General features: G+C 50.8%; 2 protein-coding genes across 5 annotated transcripts in view; one reads left to right on the top strand and one right to left on the bottom strand.

Annotated features, from left to right (window-relative positions):
• Window positions 1-5,651, bottom strand: part of BANP (BTG3 associated nuclear protein) — a 109,590-nt gene extending 103,939 nt beyond the window's left edge. For 3 of the 4 annotated variants that reach the window (XM_060083436.1, XM_060083434.1, XM_060083437.1), the window contains exon 1: window positions 5,496-5,651. The gene's annotated coding sequence lies outside the window, so the exon portion shown is untranslated. Of the gene's footprint in view, window positions 1-4,758; window positions 4,838-5,495 lie in introns of those variants that run through there. The other variant, XM_060083435.1, reaches the window with a different exon arrangement.
• Window positions 5,652-15,023: 9,372 nt separating this feature from the next.
• The window catches only part of CA5A (carbonic anhydrase 5A), a 28,187-nt gene continuing 24,080 nt past the window's right edge, over window positions 15,024-19,130 (top strand). The window contains exons 1-2 of the mRNA XM_060084720.1: window positions 15,024-15,180; window positions 16,968-17,165. Coding sequence (XP_059940703.1) covers window positions 15,024-15,180; window positions 16,968-17,165 — 355 coding nt within the window. The remainder of the gene's footprint in view (window positions 15,181-16,967; window positions 17,166-19,130) is intronic.

The raw sequence follows: 19,130 nt of genomic DNA, 5'->3' as shown, positions 1-19,130 counted from the left end.
AAGGTTTCCATCACGTTTTAATTCAAGAATATCCACAGGGGGCTCCCCTGGTGGCGCAGTGGTTGAGAGTCCGCCTGCCGATGCAGGGGACACGGGTTCGTGCCCTGGTCCGGGAAGATCCCACATGCCGCGGAGCAGCTGGGCCCGTGAGCCATGGCCACTGGGCCTGCGCATCCGGAGCCTGTGCTCCGCAGCGGGAGAGGCCGCAACAGTGAGAGGCCCGCGTACCGCAAAAAAAAAAAAAGAATATCCACAGGTTTCAAGCAATGGCAGGCTCTGGGTGGTCATCCCAAGCTCAGCTTCCTCTTAGACTTAGTCTGCAGCATTATGATGAGGGCGTGCACTGGGGGGGTGACAAGGGGTCAAGAGTGATCCCCCTGCTCCCTGCTCTCTAGAACTGAAGAGAGCCCCCTCTCTTCCCAGGAGGCAGGCTGGGCACAGCCCCAGATAGTGGACAGACAGAGTCAAAGGCAAGGCAGATGGCATAAAATGAGATCATTAGCTAAAGCTCTCTTTTTAACTGGTTTCACAACCTACACAAAAGTGAGAAACCTAAGGGTTAAGTATTTTTAAAACTACTCTGAAAGGCAGGGGGGATGAGGCTAGGATTCTACTCTTCTGTGAGGAGTTAAATGAGCTCCAGATACTATCCTGGAACAACAAAACAAGTGTAACTTTTTAAGAGCAAATTTCAACCATGTGATGCCGCCCCCCCCACCCCCCCAGCGGCTCTCAAATTTGCCAAAAATGAACATTTCAGAATGGTTCAGGGCAATTCCAGTGAACAATTCATTATGCAATTGTTTTTATGACCATCATATATATGAAGTCAGAGAACACAGTAACGACCTTTATTTCTCTCTCGTAAAGGGAGGACTTTTTTTTTTTTTTTTTTTTTTTTGATGGTACGCGGGCCTCTCCCGTTGTGGAGCACAGGCTCCGGATGCGCAGGCTCAGCGGCCATGGCTCACGGGCCCAGCAGCTCCGCGGCATGTGGGATCTTCCCGGACCAGGGCACGAACCCGTGTTCCCTGCATCTGCAGGCGGACTCTCAACCACTGCGCCACCAGGGAAGCCCGAGGGAGGACTTTTTACGGCTTTTTCTAAGACATTGTCGTTGAGAATTTTAATACGTATTTTCCCCCAGAAGTCTTTTCTTCAAAATGAGAAAATGCTTATTTTTTCCAGATTTAAATAGCTAAAGTGGTAAAGTTACATGGACATTTTAAAGTCAATCTGGCACTGTCATGTAATATGTATACTTAACTGTACAGCTAAAGTTTTCAGAATTTATAGCGTAGATGAAGGTCATAAGGAAAAACTAAGGCTAGTAAGCTGTAAGCGGTGTTATCAATAAGCCATGTACGCAAACTCACCTAGACCCTGTGCCAGGGATACCCATTTACCAATCCACCAAACAAGGCTGGTGGTTCTTTATCTCTTTTCTCCTTGTCAACCATCTAGCACAGGAAGTATTTCTTCAGCAAAGTGCATATGCTACACCTGGCAGTCCTTTAAAGTGCAAATTCTGAATCTTTCCTTATCTTTCAACACCTGGGGTACTTCTGAGGTGCACTAGTCACGATTTGGACACATGTGCCTCAACTTGGGTTTCATCATGGTTAGACTTTGGCTATGCATTTCTGTCTCAGTGCATATCAAGAAACATGATATCATTATGTCTTATTCTGGTGATGCTGAGATGGTATCTGCCAGGTTTTTCCACTGTGAAGTTATTATTTTTCCCTTGTAATTTATAAACATCTTGGGAGAGATCCTTTGGGGCTGTGTAAATATCACAGATTGGAAGAGACTTAAGGAGACGTGACAACTAAATGCAGAGAGGGATCCTGGATTAGCTCCTGAAGCAGAAAAAAGACATTAGTGGAAAACTGATGAAGTTTAGCAAGGTCTGCAGTTCAATTAACAGTACTGTGACGATGTTAATTTTCTGAGTTTTATAAGACTATTTGATAATCTAAGATGTCAGCATTAAAGGAAGTGAGTGACGGGCATAGGGAAGCTCTCTAAACTATTTTTGCAATTTTCTGTAAGGCTAAAGTTCCTTCAAAAGAAAAGTTTACTGGGACCTCCCTGGTGGCGCAGTGGTTAAGAATCCACCTGCCAATGCAGGGGACACAGGTTCGATCCATGGCCAGGAAAATCCCACATGCTGTGGACCAACTAAGCCCGTGCACCACAACTACTGAGCCCATGCGTCACAACTACTGAGCGTGCGCACCACAACTACTGAAGCCCGTGCGCCTAGAGCCCGTGATCTGCCACAAGAGAAGCCACCACAATGAGAAGCCCGTGCACCGCAACGAAGAGTAGCCCCCGCTCGCCGCAACTAGAGAAAGCCCGCACGCAGCAACGAAGACCTAATGCAGCCAAAAATAAACAAATAAAGAAAAAATTGTTTTAAAAAGGAAAAGTTTACAAAGCTCCAGATTCTGATTCCATATGTTGGACAGGGCCTGAGAGTCTGCTTTTCTCTCAAAAGCCCAGTGATCATTATGCTTGTGGTCCTTGCTGTGGACCATTCCATTAGCAAGGCCCTCGAAAACACAACTGATGTATTTCACTACTCACAACTTTCAAAGGACAGTCAAGTAAAATGCATCAAGATTACACTTGGAGCACTGTAATCACTGCTTACCTAGAAGCAATCCCTAATCTTTGGCCCAGTGACACAGAGAGAAGCTCACTGCAGAGTCTAAAATCACAATCTTTGCTCTACCACTGTCTGTGCTTGGCCTTCCCCAGACGAGCCTGGCACCCTGCAAGGCTGCGGAGCCAGAACGGCCAGCAGGAACGCACACCACCCGCCCACAACTGCAACGCGGAGGCGGCCATGGGGACCGTGATCTGGCCATCCATCCCACTGCCGGTGGGCAACCATCACCAAGGCCACTGGGAGGCGCCACCAGGGAAGCCCTAAAATGACTTTTAATATCGTATAATAAACCCACAAGAAAGAATGTAAGACAACAGGCAAGAGATTTTGCACATTTCTGGCAGACCAAGAGGATTTAATGGGGGGAAAAGGAAATAGAACTCTGGAGCACACAGGAGTGGATACAACCGAAGGAGGGCTCTAAGCCAGTGGAAGGCGAGGACCCCAACCCAGGATCCTCAGTCGAGGGCGAGGGCTGCGGCTGCCCACAGAAGTCAGATCCCTATACAGAAGAGCTGCACTCCGGCCCTCCCTACACCAAGTGGAGCGGCCCCAAATCAAGGGGGTCTTCCTTACGCTGAAAGGCCCAGAGACTATCTGTCTTCGGGCATTTGAGGTCCCAGCACAATAAAAAGTTCCCAAACACCCGAAGGGAAACCTGCACATTTTCAAAATCAGCCCCACAGGGGACTTCCCTGGCGTTCCAGTGGTTAGGACCCCATGCTTCTACTACAGTGGGCCCAGGGTTCAGTCCCTGGTTGGGGAACTGAGATCCCTCAGGCTGCGCAAATGCGGCCAAAAAAAAAAAAAAAAAAATCAGCCCCACAGACTCAGGTTTCTCTGCCTGCTTCCTCTTGCCTTAGACAACAATAATTACCAATATTTGAAGAGTACTTGCCATACAAAGTAAGAAGCCAATCTTTTTAAAAAGAAGAAAACCACAAGTGACACTAGAGGAAACAAGAAAGCAGAGAACAAGAGAACTGACAAAATCCTTAACAGTATCCTCAAAGTCAAGGAGATAATGCATTCATCAGACGTTATTACGAAAAAAGAACAAGTAAGCCCTTAGAAATGAAAACTCTGTAGAAATAAAAAATTTTAAATAGGACTGGAAGATACATGGAAGCCCTATCCCAGAAACAAGAATAAAACGACACAGGAAGAGGATAAAGACGGGAGATTCAGAGAGTGAACCCAAGATGTCCATCATCAAAGTAACAGGAACTCCTAAAACACAAGAGTAAAAGCAGACCAGAAGAAATTCTCAAATGATACAAGAGAATTTCAAATTCCAGGGCTGAAGGACACGTCCCCAAAGTCAAAGAGCATTCATGGTGGGACTTGACATTTGTTTGGCATTCTAGACATGGCTGGACACCAAAGAGGATCCTCACGAGTTACCCAAAAGGAATAAGGCTGCTTGGCAGAAAGTGTTCATTGAAACAAAGACAGCCAAGATTAAACCATGAGACCTGAACAAACTCAGATGTATAGTAAAAGAAAACTTCAGGATGATACCCGGGCTGGTCTGAAGAGTCGTCAGTCCAGATTAGAAAAAGGTCAGAGGGCTGGGGAAGGGGACGGTTGGCGAGATCCAACACCATCCTTGAGAATTTAAGACGAGGTAAAGCATCAATGGGAACAGAAAGTGCAAAGAAAAAGAAAGGCCATCACAAACAATAGGAAAAAAAAAAAGCTGTATAGACGGGAAATGCATTCGCTGGCTGTGAAGCAGTATTTGCTCAGCAGGGATAGAAGAGGTGAGATAAGATATGAAAAGCTAACTCATCCTATCATAACAGCAAGTCAAGAATGTATAAAACCAATACAATGCCAGCTTATTATTTAGAGCCATGGAGAACTTCCTCAAGAAACAACAAAACGATACCAAAGAATGTGAGGAGTCGAGCTGACAAGTGGGGGAGGGGGCTGCTGCTTCTCATCTTAAGTTTTCCATTGACATTTTATTGGGTACAGTCCTTTATTACAATATCAAGTATGTGTGCAGCTGTTTAAGAACATGGACTTCAGACAGATCGCGTTCAAACCTGGCTGTGTGTCCCGGACAAGTCCCTTACCCTCCGTGAGCCTCAGTCACCTCCCTGTCCACCTGACTGGACCGCTGTGATGAGAAACGCTGGAAACGCTCGGCAGGCCCGGCCGCAGCACAGGACCCACACATGGCAGCCGTTTGCTAAAAACGAACGCCAGTGGTGACAGAATCCCACGTCCCAGGAACACACACTTAGTTTAATTGCCAGACAAAGGAGAACTGGAGCTGAATCCACGGAGTTAACGTTACGGGCGGTTCAGGCGTTCCGAGCACCGAGGAGTGGTCCCCACGGCCGTCCCCCTCACTCGGGCCCGCCCCGGGTGAACCTGCCGCCTCCCGCACTTCCGCTCCGCAGCCGCGGTCCCCGCGCCCGCAGCCTCCGGCTTCCCGGGGCCTCTCGGATCGGAGGGGCTGCACCGCAGCAGCAGCGCGACCCCGCCCCGCCCGCCCCGCGGCCGGACGCCGCTCGTGAGGGGCAGGTCCCGGAGGAGAGGCCCGCGCCGGCGGGGGCGGCGGGGCGGGGGGAGGGGCGGCCGGAGCCGGGCGCTGAGGTGCGGCGGCGGGCCGGCGGCTGACAGGGCTGACGCGGGGGCGCCAAGGGCGGCGGGCCGTTGGGGCCGGTCCCCGCGTCGGGGGGGCGGGGGCGGCGGCCGGAGGAGGGCGCAGGGAGGAGGGAGGAGGGGAGATCTCGCTCTCGCTCTCGCTCTCGCCCCGCGGGAAGGGGGAGGCGGAGACGCGACCGGCTGCGGGAGCTGCAATTACCGTGTGGGCTGCGGAATTCTCGTGGTGTTTGTCGAGGAGATGCGATAATGGCGTCCGTCCTCGCGAGAGAAGCCGCCGCTCTGCGCAGGCGCTGCGAGTCCCTCCCCGCGGCCCTCTGCCTTGCACCGTCTGCGCAGGCTCCCTGGGCGGGCGCGGCGGCTGGGGGGCGGGGCGCAGGGGAGGGGCCTGCTGCTCGGGGCCTCCCGCGCGTCCTTCGCTGGCGCTGGTGACAGCCGGGAATGCGCACGGGTCGTGCTCTCGCACCGCAGTTTAGGCCCCTAGGCTTCTTTCTTCCCCGTCGCGCGCTCGGGCTTCTCGCTAGCCCCTGAGAAGTCGCATCGCTGGACCGTTGGAGGAATTTGCATTTTCTTTGAGGCCTAATGAATAGGAATTAGCTCCCCGACGACTACATATCCCGGAGGGCCCTGCGCGAGCTTCGAGCAGTGCATTCTGGGACTCGTGGTTCCTGCGTCTGCGCCAAGCCTGCCGGTACTTGTGGTCCCTACGCCCTCCGGTCGCCCGACTGCGCCCGCGCATGGAATGGTGGGACTTGTAGTTCAGATGCCGCGGCCGGCTGCTCCCGGAGAGGCTCCAGCTACTCCTCTGGCCGTGTTCCCCGAGTAACAGTGGGTGCTCAGGGGTCCCTAGGGCCGTCACAGGCTCGAGGGCACACTCCTGGGAAAATATGTATTAATTACACGTGATGTATATTTTATATGTAATTGATGTTAGTTATGTATCGTGTATAATATAGGGACAGTTATATATGAAAAACATAGTATGAATTTGGCTGTATTTATAGAGCATAAAAGTGCGTTTGTGGGTACTCGTAGGAAAATTCCCGAACTATAGGCAGTTCCCAGAAATGTTATTCGTGCTTACTGGTATTGCTGGGATTACCACTGCTTTTTCATTTTTCTTCTTTACACTCGCCTCTGTTTTCTGAGTTGTTTACAACGAGCTAAAATTCCTTTGATCCTCCAAACACGAAACGGTGGAGCTATTTTCATTCGGAAAGGAAAACGCTGTACCGTTAGTTTCCTGCCCACTTCTCTTTCGCCAATAATAAAACCGTACTCAGGGCAGTAACCAGCTGTGCGGCCTTGGGCAACCTTGTTGCGTTAGGGGCTCTTCAGGAAATAGCCCTCGGGGGTCTCCTGAGACTGGTCACTGGACTCCTCTGCAGGAAAAGAGCCCTAAAGAAGTTCCAAAGAACCACAGAAGGTCAGCGCTGGGAAGATCCTGATAACGAAATGAGATCTGTCCTGTTCAGAGGTGAGGAACAGTCCAGAGAGACTGGAAACATTGCTCAGCAAGGTTACATAGCTGGGAAGAGATGAAAGCGGGGTCTGGAAGCCAAAGCACCTGGGTCTGGAGTCCAGAGTCCGTTTGCAGTGGGAAAAGCGTTTCTGAAGCCAACCACAAAAGTCCCAGGAGAGCCATGCTTTCTGTCCCCACTTCTGTCTCAATTACAACCAGTCTGAACACATAACTCTAAACTTCTTGACAAGGATTCATGAATATCTGACTAGAAAGCAGATGAACGTAGGGTGATATTCTTCACACTATTTCAGAATATCACCAAGTCCTCATCTGCAGCTCCCTTCCAGATGTGGGTTTGCCTGCTCCTTCCTTTCCAGGCCACTGCTAAGTCATCAGAAGTCATTTTTAAGCTGATCAAAATGATAATCGTGCTTAGGCTGGAGTGCTTGACTTCTCTTTTCTGTTTTTGATGTTTCACGTTTATTTACTTTTCACTTTGCTGCCCAGGACGCTCAAATAGACAAAGGTGTGCAGTACTGACAGCTGATTAACCATGGTTTAAAAAAAATTAAATAGCTAGAAATTAGCGAAGACAACTGCTACCAATGAAAGTTGACTTGCCAACCACAGGGGACTCTTGTCCTTGCGGTCAGTCCTTACAAGAATCCAATCCAGGGAACTCCCCGGTGGTCCAGTGGTTAGGACTCCACACTTTTCACTGCTGAGGGCCAGGGTTCAATCCCTGGTTGGGGAGCTAAGATCCCACGAGCCACACAGCACAGCCAAAATAAAGAATCCAATCCAAGTTCCTGGAGTTAACTAGGCTGAAGTCACATCACTGGGGGCTTTATGGAAAGAGAGGGAGGTGCACCCTGGCCTGGATGGCACCAGACATGGGGGACCACATGGATGTGCGTGCACCAGGCGTTTGCAAAGATCTCAAAGGCCCTTTCTTCAAAACCGTGCAGGGGGCTTCCCTGGTGGCGCAGTGGTTGAGAGTCCGCCTGCCGATGCAGGGGACACGGGTTCGTGCCCCGGTCCGGGAAGATCCCACATGCCGCGGAGCGGCTGGGCCCGTGAGCCATGGCCACTGAGCCTGCGCGTCCGGAGCCTGTGCTCCACAACGGGAGAGGCCACAGCAGTGAGAGGCCCATGTACCGCAAAAAACAAACAAACAAACAAACAAACAAAATGTGCAGGGCCCGCTTCAGGCACACCCTGGAATCCTTAGAGGGTCCTGTTCCTGAAGATGCACCCAGCATGGAGCACAGTGAGTTATTTGTGAAGCCCTCAGTTGCCCAGGAAAAGCCTAGAAAACAGTATAACTCCATAGAGCAGGGCTGTGAGAGCAGGCCTGACATGGGCTTGGAGTCCAAGCTCCCTGTGGCAAGTTGGCCGTCTCCTCTGGGAACTGGCGTTTCAGACTCAGAGCTCATGAGGATATTGGGAGGAGTCGATGAAGCAGAGTTTGTAAAGGATTTAGCGGAGGATCTAACTCAGGAAATGATCATATTACCGTGTGTTGAATTACCTTGCCTTGGCCAGGCACATCCTATAATCCCTTTTCATTGTGAAGAACATGAATTTCAGAGAGGTTAAGCAACGCACCCATGGTCACACAGCCATGGCAGTGCTAGAGCTTTGAGGAGGAAGGTCGTGAGCTATGGCAGGAAAGGTACTCAGGATGTGGGATATGCGGGTCCTTTTTGGCCAGGGGACATGTTTTGTTTCCATCCTAAAATAACGGGAAGCCTTTACAAGGTGTGGGGCAAGGGTGGATATGATGAGATTTGCATTTTCAAAACTCACTCTGGCGGGAGTGTTGGAAAATGAGTTGGGGTGGCGAGGAGGGCTCCTGACTGGACTTGGGGAGAGCGGTTGAGGCTGTGGCAGGGATTCAGGCAAGAGACGGCGGAGGCCTGAACCAGGATGGTCATAGTGGAGATGGAGAGGCGGGGGGACCGAATCAGGAGATTCCAAGGAGTGACGTCAACGGGACAGGAGCACGAATCCGATCCTGGGGCAGGGGTGAGGGAGGGGGGCCTCTGGATGCCTCCTGGGCCTGCAGATGTGCGACTGTGTGGACGGATATGCTACTCCCTGAGCCTGCACTGAACAGTGCCTCTTTGTGCCCGGTCCACCCAGGGGACCTCTCGTGTAGTTCCTCCCCCATCCCAGACACCTGGAAGAGACCTGGTTTGGGGGTGAACCGGAGTCCTGGGGACAGAGCTCAGAGGATGATTCGGGGGAGTGGGAAGGAGCAGCAGCCAGCACCCCCTGCAGCCCCACTGCTGCCGGTGGGGATTCCACCCAGGCCAGGACAGACCACTGCCACACGTTCTGGGCCATTGAGAAATTTAAGGAAGTGCCATCAGTAAAAATTCACTTAATGTAGAATTAACCATTAACCATTTTAAGGTGCACAATTCAGTGGCACCAGGTGCATTCACGGTGTTGTGCAACCGACACTACCTTGTTCCAGGACGTTTTCATCACCCTTTACCCCTCGTTCCCCTTCCTTCCTCCCCCCTCCCCCCAGCTCCTGACAACTGTCTGTCTGCATATGTGCCTGTTCTGGACATTTCATATCAATGGCATCACACGATATGTGGCCTTTTGTGACTGGCTTCCTCCCCTTAGCGTGATGTTTTCAAGGTTTATCCATGTTGTAGTGTGTGTCAGCATTTTGCTCCTTTTTTTTTTTAACTACTAAATTTTATTTTTTAGAGAAATTTTCAGTTCGCAGCAAAATTGAGCAAAAAAGTATAGATTTCCCACATACCCTCTGGCACCTCTCCAACCTACCCCGCATCGACATCACCTCTCGACCCAGAGTGGTGCGTTTGTTACAATCGATGACCCTGCACTGACACGCCACCATCACCCTGGTCCAAAGTCTACATTAGGACTCACTCTTGGTCTTGAACATTCTATGGGTTTGGACAAATGTGTAATGACGTGTACGCACCTTTATAGTCTCCTGCAGAGTAGTTTCACTGCCCTGTAATTCCTGCGCTCCACCTGTCCACCCCTCCCTCCCCCCAACCCCTGGCCACCACTGATCTTTTCACTCTCTCCATAGTTTTACCTTTTCCAGAATGTCACAGACTTGGAATCATGCAGTCCATAGCCTTTTCAGATTGGCTTCTGTCACTTAGTCATATGCATTTAAGATTCCTCTGTGTCTTTTCATGGCTCAACGGATCATTTCTTTTAAACACTGAATAATATTCCACTGCCTGGATGTTCCACAGTTTATTCATCCCTTCACCTACTGAAGGACTTCTTGGTTGCTTCCAAGTTTCAGCAGTTGTGAATAAAGCTGCTGTAAACATCCATGTGCAGGTTTGTATATGGACATAAGTTTTCAGCCCCTTTGTGTAAATACCAAGGGGCCCAATTGCTAGCTCATATGATAAGAGGATGGTTAGTTTTGTAAGAAACTGCCCAACCGTCTTCCAAAGTGGCTGCACCATTTTGCATTCTGACCAGCAATGAATGCAAGTTCCTTTTTCCTCACGCCCTTGCCAGCATTTGGTGTTGTCAGTTTCTGGATTTGGGCCATTCTAATAGGTGTGTAGTGATATCTCATCGTTGTCTCATTGTTCCCTGATGACATAGGATGTGGAGCATCTTTGCAGATGCTTGTTTGCCATCTGTCTATCTTCTTTGCTGAGGGGTCTGTTCAGGTCTTTGGCCCATTTTTAAAATCATGTTGTTTGTTTTCTTTGTGTTGAGTTTAAGTGTTCTTTGTATATTTTGGGTAACAGTTCTTTATCCGGTGCACCTTTTGCAAATATTTTCTCCTTCTATGACTTGTCTTCTCCTTTTCTTGACAGTGTTTTTCACAGAGTAAAAGTTTTAAATTTTATTGAAGTCTAGTTTATCAATTATTTATTTCATGGATCATGTCTTTGATGTTGTATCTAAAAAGTCATTGGCAAGCCAAAGGTCATCTAGGTTTTCTCCTGTGTTGTCTTCTAGGAATTTTACAGTTTTGAATTTGCGTTTAGGTCTGTGGTCCATTTTGAGTTAATTTTTATGACAGGTATAAGGTCTGTGTCTAGAGTGACTTTTTTTGCATGTAGACGTCCAGTTGTTCCATCAGCACTGCCTCTGCCACTTCCTAGCAAGGGGACTTAGTCATGTCACTGCTCTCAGCTTTGGTTACATCGTCTGTAAGAAGGAAACTAAGGTAGGACCCTTTGGAATACAGAAAAAAAAATTAAATGAACTTAATAAAAGGGACTTACTGATTCACATAAGTGAAAAGTTTGGAAGTGGACTTCAGGGTATAGGAGCAGGAATTGCTTGGCTGAAGCAATGTCATTTTCTCTGCATGTGTCTGTCTCTGTCTCTTTCTGTCTCTGTCTTTCCCTCCCCACCCTTCCCATCCCTGGGCTCAATTTTCTCTCCATTCTTGGGCAGGATCTCAAAGTGTTCCCAGCAACTGCAAACAGTGCATATGTGAGCAGTTCCATAATCCCCAGGGAGAGTCAGTGCTTCTCTCCCCATAATCGCAGCAATTCCCAGGGCTAACACTGACTGGCCAGTTCAGGTTCCCTGTGAACCACTTTCCCTCCAATTGGCCAAGCCTCAGGTACATGGGGGGTTGGGGGGGGGTGGTCAGCTGGTTGGGGAGAGGGAGCGTCCCAGGGAAAACTCAGGTGCTGTTACCAAAGGAGAGGGACCACGCGTGGGGCAGACGTCACAGCATTTGCCCCAACACAGGTCTCCCTGGGCTCTCGTGAGACCCGGAGGAGTAGCCGAGTGTGAGCTGTGACGTTGACACTGGCGTCTGTCTAGCAGAGCGGAGGCTCTTTTCTCCCAGCAGCTGTTGAGTCACACTTTCCGGAAGAAGAGGCTGAGTGCGTCTCAGGGGAGGAGGAGGAACCGATTTCCTTGGGCTCCCAGGCAGCCCTGATTCATTGCTTTTCATTTGTCCCAGGACGCAGTGCAGTGAAGCCAGGCAGGTGATGACCATCAGGACAGCACTGCTAGTTTGACGTCCACGTAAAGACAACATTTCAGCTACAAAGCATCCCCTCAGGCTCTTCAGATCGGGAATCAGCAGATCTATAAAATCAATAAAAGTATGCCCAAAATCATGGTATACAAAATCCAGTGGAGAAGCCAAAGAAATTACCGTGAATAACACATGTAGAAACTTCCGTGCGTTTTCAAGATTTTTGCCCAGTGTGAGTTTTTCTTTCTTTCTTTCTTTCCTTCTTTCTTTCTTTCTTTTTCTAACTAGAATAGAATTTTTTTTATGAATAGCATATGTATCTTTTGGGATCTTAAAGTACTTTGGAGACCATTTGGTTGCAGTTAGGAGTGAATTTGAATTTCTATCATATAAGAATAAAGCACTGGGAGTTCCCTGGTGGTCCAGTGGTTAAGACTCCGCACTCCCACTGCAGGGGATGCGGGTTCGATCGATCCCTGGTCGGGGGACTAAGATCCCACATGCTGTGTGGTGCAGCCAAAGAGAAAATAGAAAGAAAAAGAAGAAGAAAGCATTACTTGAAAAGAGTAATGCCAAGAAATTTGGAGGGTCTTATAGAAAGGTGGGCTCCAAACTTTTTTGATCACACACTCATCTCAGCAAAAAGATTTTGAGTTTGCCCCTCCGATGCATGTGTATTTATGTATGAATTAGATCCGTGTATCAGATACTAATGTACTGTGTACTCTATGAAACATATGAAAAATAGAAATTATAAAAGGTGAGAGAGGAAATAAAAATAGAAATTCCAGTCTTTTCTTCCTGCCCTTTGACGGATGTGATTGGGGAGGCCTAGCAAGTCCAAAACCTGATGGGGTGGGTCAGCGAACTGGAGGCCCAGGAGAGTGGTTCGGGGCCCAAAGGCAGAATGCCTGCTTTTCCAGGGAGAATCAGTCTTTGTTCTGTTAAAGCTTTCAACTGATTGGATGAGGACCACCCATTACGGCAGGTAATCTCCTTTACTCAAAGTCCACTGATTTCCGTGTTAATCACATCCAAAAAAAACACCTATCCTGAAGCATCCAGAATAACGTTTGACCCAGTATCTGGGCACCACGGCTCAGCCAAGTTGACACAAAACTCACCATCACAAATCCACACGAGGAACTTGCAATCCCCGAAGAGAATTGCAGGTCATATGAAGCTCACTAATTACTGAGTGTTTTATGGGCAAAAGGAGATAGTCAAAAATTAGAAGATGTTGAGTTGGATAAAATGAGGCTCTTTGTCTCACAATATAAGGTGAGTGGGTGAGAGCAGGACTTAGCACAATCTCTTGGGTGAGCAGCATCGCGTGGATCGGCAGTGTCAGTGTATGTCTCCTTTGACCCCCAGATATCAAACCTAGGAATTCCATTCAGAGATGTTCAGTGCAGTGTTGTTTATAAGACAAAAAAAAGTCCATCTGTAGGGGGAGTGATTTGATAAATTATGGTATATCTTTTAATGAAATACTGTGTTAAAAAAAAAAGCTATATACACTGATGGAGAAAATTATTCATGACCATTATTGGTGACCATATATATGTATATTTTCTATAAGAAACTGCTATCAGCAGTTCACTCTAGGAAAGATAGACTTTTCACTTTTGAAGCCCTTGAAATGTTTTCCATAACACACATGTATACGGCTTTTATATGTTTTTTTAATGGCAGAGAGTTCAGCTCCTACTGTAACAGCAATTGAATTGATGTCTGAGCCAGCCGTGAGGATGTCTGGGACGAGCTGGGTTGGTGGTACTTTCTAAGTGAAGCAGGGCCCTGCCAGGTGGCTGCAGGGAGCAGGGAGACCCCAGACCCACAGAGACAGCCAGTGAGGTTGTCTACCTAAAGTAGGGAAGCTGAAGGCAGAAGGGCAGCCAGCCGACAGTGCTGAGGACACCCCCCCCTAAGAGCCAAGGGAGTCCTCGGGGTGTCAGCTCATGGATTTGTGATGCCAAGACCTGCTCCTTCAGGGCTCAGCCAGCACCTGCAACTTGGCACGCTTGGCAGGGGGTAATGGAAGTGATACCACCTAAGCGCTTTCTTTGCATCAGTTCATTACAACTGATAATGAACATGACAACATAACAGAGTACGTGCTAGTATTTCCCCACTTTACAGATGAGGAAACCGAGGCAAAAGTCAATGAATGAAAGAATGAATGAATGAATGAAGCCACCCAAGGGCTGGTACATTTCTAAAATGACTCCATGGGAAGAAAAGCGTATATATTCCAGAGTTGGTTTTTGTGGTTTGCAACCCAGGCAGTCAAACTCACAGGCCCATCAGAGAGTTGGATGGAAGCTGCAGACCAAACTGTGCGTCTGATCAGTGGGATTCTCGGGCCCTCGAGAGCCCACAAGTAGACTCAGTGTTCAGGACCCCTGTCCTGTGGGGTTTCCAGATCTAAGAATCCAGGATTCCAGGATCAATGATGCTATCCCTACTCCCTTGATGCATATACTTTCAACCTCCCCGCCCCCAAATTTACACACCTTTCCATCCGAACACTGATGTCTCCATTTCACAGGTAGAAAGTCTCTGGGGGAATAAACTGCTGTACAGTCCAAAGCAGGTGTTTTGTTATCTGACATCTTAAAATATTACAAGCTGTGTAGCTAAGGTGACCATCTAACTTATTGTCCAAATGTGGATATTTTGCGCATGAAACGGGCACATTCATATTTGTGCTGAGGCAGGAGGCAAAGCCTAGGAGTGTCCCGGGCCAACCAGGACCCGCTACTTTGGGCAGAACGAATTCCTATCAGATGGTGTCTGTTTTGTGGAGAGGTGACGGGCTGCTTCCCAGGAGCCCTGCGCAGAAGGGCCACTTGCTCCCCTGTAGGTACACACAGTGTGGCTCCGTGCCTGGTCTTGAGTGCCCCAAGGCTGGAGGGCTGCGCAGCCCTGAGCCAGGGTCACGCCCAAGATCAGGGACTTTGCTCTGGTCTATTTGCTCCTGTCTGCTCCCTGGCCTGGCAGCAAGCTCTCCGCAAGCTCCCCTCGCTCCCTGGTACCCTCACTCCGCTGTTTACCGGGTCAAAGCACAGTGACCCGAGGGACTGGCCACAGCGAGGGCCCTTGTCCCAGTGCACCCATCCCTAAGCCAAACCCCGTGTCATCCAAGAAGCCGGGTTGAAATTTAACCATCGGGGCTTTGGATGAGTTTTTACGAAAGAGGTGTGTCCACTCCACTGCCCGGTTGTCTAGATTGAAGTGAGGGCAGTTAGCGAGGAAAACCTCCCTCTGGTTATTGGGTCCCCGGGGAACAGAAGCAGATGCTCAGGCTCCTGGGGTCAGGCAGGAGTCATCCAAAATCCTCGGGTCTCTCCGTCCTGGTCAAGCAGATGTGGGGGACCCTCTGCAATCACCCACTGAGGCTGGAGCGATGGTGCTCTCAGGGTCCCTGTGTACAGAGAAAGAGGAATGATGCTTGTAAGTAGAGCCTCCAGATGCAATTTGCTGTTTGTCTCATTTTATGGTGTATTTCAAAATGGGAGATGGTCCGGAGCCAGACAGCTTGGCTTCAGATTTCCACATTGTCTTTCCCATGGGAGACGTGGGCCAGTCCTTAACCTCAGATTCACAGGGCCATCAGGAAGGCGAGATGCTCGGAGCAAGGCAGGTAGCAAGGGCCCCCCCAGGACGAGCTGTTATTACAGCCCCCACGGAACAAGCCATGCTGCCAATCACTAGGGCTCCAAACACCAGCAGAGAACATCTCAGCAAACGTGGTAACTAGGTCGGCAGCCAGCTCCGTCCAGAGACTGCCCTGTGTCAGCCTCGTCCCGGTGGTGGTGTCCTTGGTGCTCTGTGCCCTTGGACTCATCCCTCCCTCCCTCTGGGCCTCAGATTCTTCCTCTGTCAGATACAGGCACTGCATGGACAACTAAGTTCACCTCTGATGTCAGTATTCCACACTTTCCAGGTTTCGGTGGTTGGAAGAGCCTGGGCTTCGGAGTCAGTCTCCGGGGGTGTGTGCACTGGTGACTTTTGTCAGAGGTGAGAGCTGGTGGGTTGCTTCACCTCCCCAAACCTCAGTCTCCTCGTCTGTAAAATGGGGTGATGAAATGCCACACAGGGCCACCTGAAGATGAAACGACGTGAGCACAAAGCCTGGCATACACCGGGCTCTCGGCAAACACTCTTAGCCCTTCCCAATTAATCCGTCGGTCCACACCTGAGGCTGATGCCAAAATTCCCGTCTTTCCGCTGTTCTAAGCCTCTTGTTTCATGCTCCCACCAGTGCTGTATGATAAGTACCATTGTGATCCGCCTTTTACGGGTGATGAAACTGAGGCTCAGAGAGGTTAAGAAACTTGCCGAGGGGCACAGAGCCACAGAGTGGTGGAACCAGGACTCCGGTCCATGTGGCCTGATGCTCTTCATGGTCACGGAGTATAAAGGAGGGGACAGTTGTGAAGACGTCCACAGTTAAGTGAAGAAAACCGAGCTGAAGACCCACTTTGTACTGAGCAGTACTTTTGCTTTTTTTTGAAAACTCTGTGTATGTTTCTGTGAGCTTGGAGGAAAGCGCCAGAAGGCTGTGCTGTACACCAGCCAGAGGCAGCCGCCTCTGGGAATCGGGGTGCGTGGGTCTTTCTACATGAGTGCAGACCCTTCTCTATGGTTTGAAACTTGCAAGGAGTCTGGGTGGGGCCTGAGGTTCTGCATTTCTAGCAAGCCCCCAGGGGGGCTGCTGGTCCGCGCACCCCACCTTGAGTGCTGGGTAACTGAAAGAGCAGGGGTTGGGAGTGACAAGGCTTCTATTCCAGACCCTTCCAGGCAGGGTCTGCTGTGGATCCTGGGACTTTGGTTTCCTGCTCTCTGAGACCTGTAGCAGCCCCCCAGTCCACAGTCCTCCACCGCCTGCCTCCCCGGGGCTGGGCTGGACCCCCAGGCATAACTCCCTGTGACCACGCTGTGACAATGACCACAGATCAGAACCAACTCGGCGCAGCGCAAGGCCAAAGCGAGCTGCATTCCAGGCGGGAAGGAATCGGTTCCTGGGCGTGGTCCGCGGAGGAGGTGGCGCGAGGGCCCCGCCCACCGGGGGCGGCGTTAAGAGGCCGAGGGGCTGGTGGCCCCAGGCTCCGCGTTGGGCCAGCTTCCCCCGTGCTGGCTCCTCTGGGACCGCGTTTGCAGGTTTCTGTCGCCCCCTCTGAGGCTGCAACGGCGCCCACGCACCATCAGGGTCTCCTCTTCCCTCTCTCTGCCCCCAGTGCACGCCTTCTGGAAGGGCCCGGCCTCGGTGTCAGGGGGGGCCCGGCAGTCCCCCATCAACATCCGCTGGAAGGACAGCGTCTACGACCCCCGGCTGAAGCCCCTCAGGGTCTCCTACGACTCGGCGGCCTGCCTCTACGTCTGGAACACCGGCTACCTCTTCCAGGTGGAATTCGACGACTCCACCGAGGGGTCAGGTGAGCCTGAGCTGGGGTCGGGGCCCCTTGCCCCTGTCACTCCGGAGAGTGGGTCACAGGGTCAGCAGAGAAGCGGACGAGGCACGGAGAACGGCCGAGGCTGGCGGTGGGGACGGGCAGGATGATGTTCACCTTAAAGCTGGTGATGCCGACCAGCTACGTCACACGTCACTGGGGACAAAACTCTGAACGGTGAGGGCCTCCCTGGGGGGGTCATATTCCAGGGGCTGGAAGGCAGAAACAGTGAGCTAATAAAACGAACGTTGCACTCAGAGGGGAAAAGCAGAGTTGGGTAGAGGAGAGAGTCTCCGAGGTGAGGAGGCCTGGAAGGAACGGAGGAAGGGTGGTGGCCAGGCGTCCGGAGCCCGGGAACCTCGCTGGTCCTCGCCCAGAGTGAGATGGGGCAGTGACCTGGCTGATGTCCAGCTGCTACGGGAGGAGGAGTGGAGGGGAAAGTTGGGAGCAGGAGGCTGGCTGGGCGTGTTGCCAGTGGTGGAGGGCTGCAGGGCAGGTGGGCAGGGAGGCGGGTCCCAGCGTCCTGCCAAGGGCTGTACACGCACCATCTCATTAAAGCCTCACTGGTGGGAACCCTCACCAGTGCTGGGTGGATACTCTACAGGTTTGGGAAGTTTCCTTCCACTTCTATTTTACTTGTGGGGACTGGCTGCCGGATTCCATCCGGTGTTTTTTCAACTTTTTCTGTTCTGCCTCTGAGAGTTGGGAATTTGCAACGGGCGGAGGGTGCCTACATGACCAGCCCCCGCTGAGAACCTTGGGCACCGAGTCTCCTATGGGCAACCCTGGTGGGCTGCACTCCACAATTGTTGTCACAGCTCATTGCTGGGTTTCAGGGCGTCGCTTGTGACACCACCAGAGAGGACTCTGGAAACCTGGTCTCCTCCAGACACTACCTCTCCCTCTGCTGATGTTGCTTGCATCCTTTCACTGTGATAAGTCTTAGCCGTGCATATGACTATACGCTGAGTCCTGGGAGTTGTCCTAGGGAACCACAGAACCTGGGGATGCCAGACACAGCCCCCAGACCCAGATCCTCTCCAGGAAAGCCCTCGGTCCGCTTCCTCCCATATGCCCAGTCATCTTGTTCACTAACCCATTGCCCCAGTGAGGATGTAAACTCCACGAGGGTAGGATCACTCCTACTGGACACCGCAGGTGCTCGGTAAACTGGTGGATGAATAATGAATGTAAAGTTAAAGGTATAAACGAGTCAGGCAGAGGGACTGGACAGCAATTGAGGCCCAGCCTGACCCACCCTGACTCTGATGGACCACTGGCTGCAGCAGGGCACGGAGAGCCCTTTTTCCCTGTGCCAGGCCCTGTGAGGTGCTTCATGCACACCATGGCTCAGAGTTTCCAGGGGTCTCTTTCCTCATCTCACAGGTGAGAAGGAGCCCATGTTTCCTGAGCACAGCCTACGTACCTGGAGTGGCTCTCTCAGTATTCCTCAGGGTTGCTTTTCATGTAGGGCTTGCCAAAGGCAAGTGGACAGGAACCCCAACTCTGGCCGATGCAAACCAAAGCATCTTCTTGGAGGGACAAGATTACCTCAAAGAAGAGAAGGAAAAGTTGGATATTAACCAGATGTTAACCAGATCTTTATTTTTTTTTAAGATTTATTATTTATTTATTTATTTTTGGCTGCATCGGGTCTAAGTTGTGGCATGCGGGATCGTTCGGCATGCAGGCTTCTCTCTAGTTGTGGCATGTGGTTTTTTCTCTCTGTAGTTGTGGCACGCAGGCTCCAGGGCATTTGGGCTCTGTGGTTTGCAGCATGTGGGCTGTAGCTGAGACTCGTGAGCTCAGTAGTTGTGGCGCGTGGGCTTAGTTGCCCCTCAACATGTGGGATCTTAGTTCCCTGACCAGGGATCAAACCCACGCCCCCTGCATTGTAAGGTGGACTCTTTACCACTGGGCCACCAGGGAAGCCCCTAACCACATCTTTAA

Source organism: Mesoplodon densirostris, chromosome 19 (genome assembly GCF_025265405.1).
Source record: "Mesoplodon densirostris isolate mMesDen1 chromosome 19, mMesDen1 primary haplotype, whole genome shotgun sequence".
NCBI classification, from domain to species: domain Eukaryota; kingdom Metazoa; phylum Chordata; class Mammalia; order Artiodactyla; family Ziphiidae; genus Mesoplodon; species Mesoplodon densirostris.
The sequence above is the reverse complement of the archived record's forward strand: the minus strand, read 5'-3'. Positions and strand labels throughout refer to the sequence as shown.